Here is a 4,557-nt window from a genome sequence, read left to right as displayed (position 1 = left end):
GGACTGGTGGATTGGGAGGGGTCCCATCATGGAGTCCTTCCCCTGCTCTTTGCCATCTGCGACAACCAAGATATCTCGGTTGCAGAAGCTCTGCACCAACACTCCTTGCAGGTCCGCTTCCGTCGATCGCTTGATCAGGAGGTTGCGGCAATGGGATGAGCTGCAAGGGATGTTGACCTATGTGCTCCTCGACACTGGGCAAGACAAGGTCTCTTGGCACCTGGAACAAGCTGGATCATACTCGGTCAAATCAATGTACGCCCAGCTATCTCAGGGCACGACAGTAGCCCACTGCAAAGACATGTGAGAAGCCAAAGTCCCGCTAAAAATCAAGATTTTCTCTTTGGCGGATGGCGCTTGATAAATTGCCATCGGGGCAACAGATCCTTACCAGACACAGCCCTTCCAATGGCCTTTGTGTCTTGTGTGGCGCCCCGGAGGATGCAAGCCATGTTTTCTTCGCATGCGAATTGGCGTCGTTTGCTTGGTCGGTCACGCGCCAGCTGCTAGGGTGCAACTGGTGCCCGGCCAACTTCGCTCAATTGCATGCCATTCTTTCTGGTTTTTCGGGATACTCTAGGAGGCTGCTGTGGGTGCTCTTCCTGGCTCAATCTTGGGCCATGTGGAATGCGCGCAATAAGCTTGCTATTGAAAAGAAATTTATTTCTAACCCAGCTGACATTATTTACAAAACCATCTTTTTTTGCAGCTGTGGAGCCTAAAGTTTAAATCAAGAGAAAAGGAGGGGCTAAGCTAGATGGCACGCGAGCTAAGGGAGTTGTACGTGCAGCTGAAGCCGCCGGCGGCGTGAAGAAGTAGCCTGTACCTCGGTGCTGGGACTGGGTGTGCGGAGAAGCCGTCGTTTTTATCTCTGTTTGAAACTGTTGCCCTGTTTTGTTGAAACTCTCTTTTGTTGCTATGGTGAAAAAATCACCGCGATATATACAAGTAGGTAGAAAGTTACAGTAGCCCTCATGAGGTTGATCCGTTCATTGAAACGGCAGAGAGAAGTCTGCCGGTCTATGGCGAGATGGAAGGTTCTCTGGAAAAAAAAATGCCAACTTAGGACCGCTAAAGTAAAAATACTACCAACCGCTATTTGGAATGAAGTGGACCAGCAGGATACGTTCTACTTGCAGCCGACTCGCCCAGGACTCGAGGGCGAGGCATACCAGAGTGAGTCAAATTATGTTTACGTTCTCGGTTTGGTTCAGGCACCTCTTGATATTTTGCGCACTGGAATAACCTGGGCAAACAAGAAGCCTCTTCTTCTACTGAATTTCATTTCTTTTTACAAAATAAAATCTGTAGTTCGAACGTCTGTGTGACCGGTTGAGCTAAACACTTCATATGAGCGAATCAGTATCTAGAGAAGAGCGATCTCCTTGAGTCTGAACGCAGTCAACAGAAACGGATCAAATCCAGAGCCTACTTGATAAACACTACTCCACAGGCATTACCATCGCACCTTACATGAACAGTTCGCACTGCCAATAGGAACATACCATCTTTTATTCCATTTTCAACTGGGCGCAAATGGGATCCACTGCCCTAACATGAAACAACTTTCCTTAGTCTTTACAACGCAAGGTTAGGTACAAAATAAGCTTGAAACTGAAAATCAACAATTTGTTGTGTACTCCATGGATTGAGCAGACGGGAGTTTTCACCATTCCCATCACCCTTGGCTCTGTACAGTCCTGGATCAAGTCGACTTGTCGATCCTCCCGATAGTGTTTTGTCTTGCGTTTCGTAGAATGGTTTTATCGGCAGTGATGAAGAAGCCAGCGATACAGGCTGTCCAATAAACAGGAAAATTGTTTTAGCGAACTCACAAGTTTGCGCTCCGTGACAATGACAAACAGAAACAAGAATAGTCATCTTCTTTCACTACAGTTGACCTTAACCGGTTGCAAAGCAAAAGCTACAATCCTTGAACAAGTGACTACCAATCTAAAGTACAAACAATAGCACCTTGTACTGTGTGTATCCCTGCCAGCAAACTGATACTAATCTCATCAGGATGGACGAATTATTCAGTGCAGTAAACAGACATAATCGCATAAATGAAGCAAAACTTGCAGATTTTGTAGTGATTTCAATTTTACACCTTAAATTAAGGAATAATTAGTGGAAGCAAAATCTGGTATTAGCAGTTGTTTATGAATTCAATAGTTGAATTCATTAAGATGTAAGAGATGGCCCTTGCATAAATTATTAACCTCTAGACAGACAACAAAAATGTTGCATTTCAATCAATTCTATCAAGTAGGGAAAAACCGCACTACATCTTGGTCCAGACAAAGGACCTACCTAACTTCTCAGTTGTCATCACAAGTTAATAATATGTAATCAATCTGTCAATGTAATTTATTCAGAAGTCATTCCAAAACTAAATGCTTCACATATTAGAGAGTTAAATCCCACCTCTCTTTTTTTTAGTACATGTGTGTGAAGAGTCAACGATAAAAGAACTGCAGATTGTTTTTTGCTGGACATGAATGATATGTTTTACATCAACAGCAGGAGCCATTCTAATATCAGGATATAGAAAGCTGATACAATCTAGACCAGACAATTATATACACAAACAGGAAACAGCAGTGAAAGAATAAACCTAATGACATAACCGGCACCCCAAAGCTGCCCATGTGCATGAGATCGGTGACAAAAACGATAAGGAAAAGTGTACTGAAAAATACTGAATGCCAGCATTATTTGCAAAAATAGGGGCCAGCTAGGTGGCATAAAAAGTTGCTCAAAGCATAAGATATATGGTCATGCAGGTAAATAGGGGGACAATAAGATACTGTTGCACGCAAAATAAGGTCACTACATGAAGTAGCCAACAATCAGAACTACACTAGCTTGGCAATGATAGTTTTCAGTAGCATAGTACCTGCCGATATGATGAGCGCTTGCGCAGTGTAGTTAAGATTGTGCTTAGCCCAAGGAAGGACACGGCAAGCAACCAACTGCACAAGATGAAATTTAACAGAAATCAGAATATATGCAAGCACGCACACAGATGTCAGCACACAGATACGCACCGTGGGAACCGCAACTATGGTACCAGCAATTGCAGCGTTCTTCCCTCCCAACAGGACGGCCTCTGCAACAACAAAACGCAAGAAGCAAACATCAGAGGAAGAAAGCAAAAAGATCACCAATATTGCCTCTTTCTTAAATTTTGACGCTCTTATAAATATGCATGCCACCGCCTATCAACTTCACAAGCGAGTACTGCTCAGGGTAGAGACATCAGATAAAGAAAGGCATTCCACTATCTAACAACTTCGCAAGCTAGTCATTTTGAGACATTAGATAATGAAGGGCTTCACAAAACAGAACAGATTACCAAGTAACATGGCATCAACAGATGAGTACTACCGGCTGTATACAATCCTGGCTGCCATGAGAACAGAACCACAACCGACCAACAACTAATCAATTACTATGTGGTTTATGTCATACAAATTACAATAATGTGTACTTTTATACGAATCTAAATAAATCGATTTTATGTCATCTAAAGATTTACAACATACACTTATTAGTCAAAACACTATCTTAAGCACCAAAATAAGCCTTATATTTTGGGGCTGACAGAGTGAGTTACGACCACCAAGACGGAGTAACCAATGGGCAGATCAGAACAATATCAAGAAAACATCTCCGTGATCTCCCATTCGCAATGAGGCCCCGTATTCCCAAACTACCCACGCTGAACCTAGAAACGGTGCATCTAGACAGACACGAGCACCGAGTCCACCTCCCATTGCGCAAGAACAATGATTTGTCCATCCGAAGAAGCCCCGTTTGCCGCCTAGGCTTACGGATGGATCCGGGATCGTGGTGTCGCCGGTGGTGGGATTGGAAGAAGGAGAGAGGGTTTCGCGGGTACCTCGGACGGCGGCGCTCGATTCCTCCTTGGGGGATCTGCCGGCCATGGCTCCTTGCTCTGTTCTCTTCTCTCCCCTGGCGCTCGACCGATTGATTGGCAGTGGTTGCTGACCCGCTTCGCGTTGGCCTTTGTTTTTCTGCTGCTGGGGCGGCGCGAGGCGGCTTGGCGAGCGGAAAGGTCGGGCACGGATGTGCAGGGGGGAGGAACCCACAGTTCAGATTCCTTTCTCATTTCATTTCATTTCCGTACTTTCAAATAAAATATAGTACTTCAAAGTATCTTAAATTTATCTAAATTTGGGTGCAAATTTAAGACGTTATTTTTTAGGCGGAGGGAGCAGTTCATATGAAAGGCACCGGAAATTAGTTATGCTCCTTTACCTAAACAAAATATTAAAAAATATATATATATTTCACGCTACGCATGTAAAGTTTCACGGAAATATGTGCCATGCAAACCGAATTTTATCTTTTTAACATAGATCACATAAAAGTTGGCTTTTCGTGAAATAATTTAGTGCGCAGAGGTTATGAAGATGTCCATGCGTTTATTTTTTTTGGAAATTTTTAATAATTCAAAATATGCCAAAAGTATATATTAAATAACGGGATAATATGCACCTAGAGCCAGAACATTGCTCGAATAATATACAA

At 43.4% G+C, this 4,557-nt stretch overlaps 1 protein-coding gene across 1 annotated transcript; it reads right to left on the bottom strand.

Annotated features, from left to right (window-relative positions):
* Positions 1–1,491: 1,491 nt before the first annotated feature.
* On the bottom strand, positions 1,492–4,099 carry LOC124688608 (early nodulin-93-like). The gene is made up of 4 exons (XM_047222264.1): positions 3,905–4,099; positions 3,051–3,112; positions 2,900–2,975; positions 1,492–1,797 (listed from the first exon to the last, which is right to left on the bottom strand). The coding sequence occupies exons 1-4, from the start codon at positions 3,948–3,950 to the stop codon at positions 1,706–1,708; spliced, it is 276 nt and encodes a 91-aa protein (XP_047078220.1). The 5' UTR covers positions 3,951–4,099; the 3' UTR covers positions 1,492–1,705.
* Positions 4,100–4,557: the final 458 nt, after the last annotated feature.

The sequence above is a fragment of the Lolium rigidum genome, chromosome 2, assembly GCF_022539505.1.
Source record: "Lolium rigidum isolate FL_2022 chromosome 2, APGP_CSIRO_Lrig_0.1, whole genome shotgun sequence".
Taxonomy (NCBI): Eukaryota; Viridiplantae; Streptophyta; class Magnoliopsida; order Poales; family Poaceae; genus Lolium; species Lolium rigidum.
The sequence above is the reverse complement of the archived record's forward strand: the minus strand, read 5'-3'. Positions and strand labels throughout refer to the sequence as shown.

Excerpts from the sequence above, each read along its gene's own strand:
- LOC124688608 (XM_047222264.1), bottom strand. The coding sequence starts at position 3,950 with ATGGCCGGCAGATCCCCCAAGGAGGAATCGAGCGCCGCCGTCCGAG. Across the intron at positions 2,976-3,050 it reads CCATAGTTGCGGTTCCCACG|TTGGTTGCTTGCCGTGTCCT; the intron begins GTGCGTATCTGT and ends CATCTTGTGCAG. Across the intron at positions 1,798-2,899 it reads AGCGCTCATCATATCGGCAG|CCTGTATCGCTGGCTTCTTC; the intron begins GTACTATGCTAC and ends TTTATTGGACAG.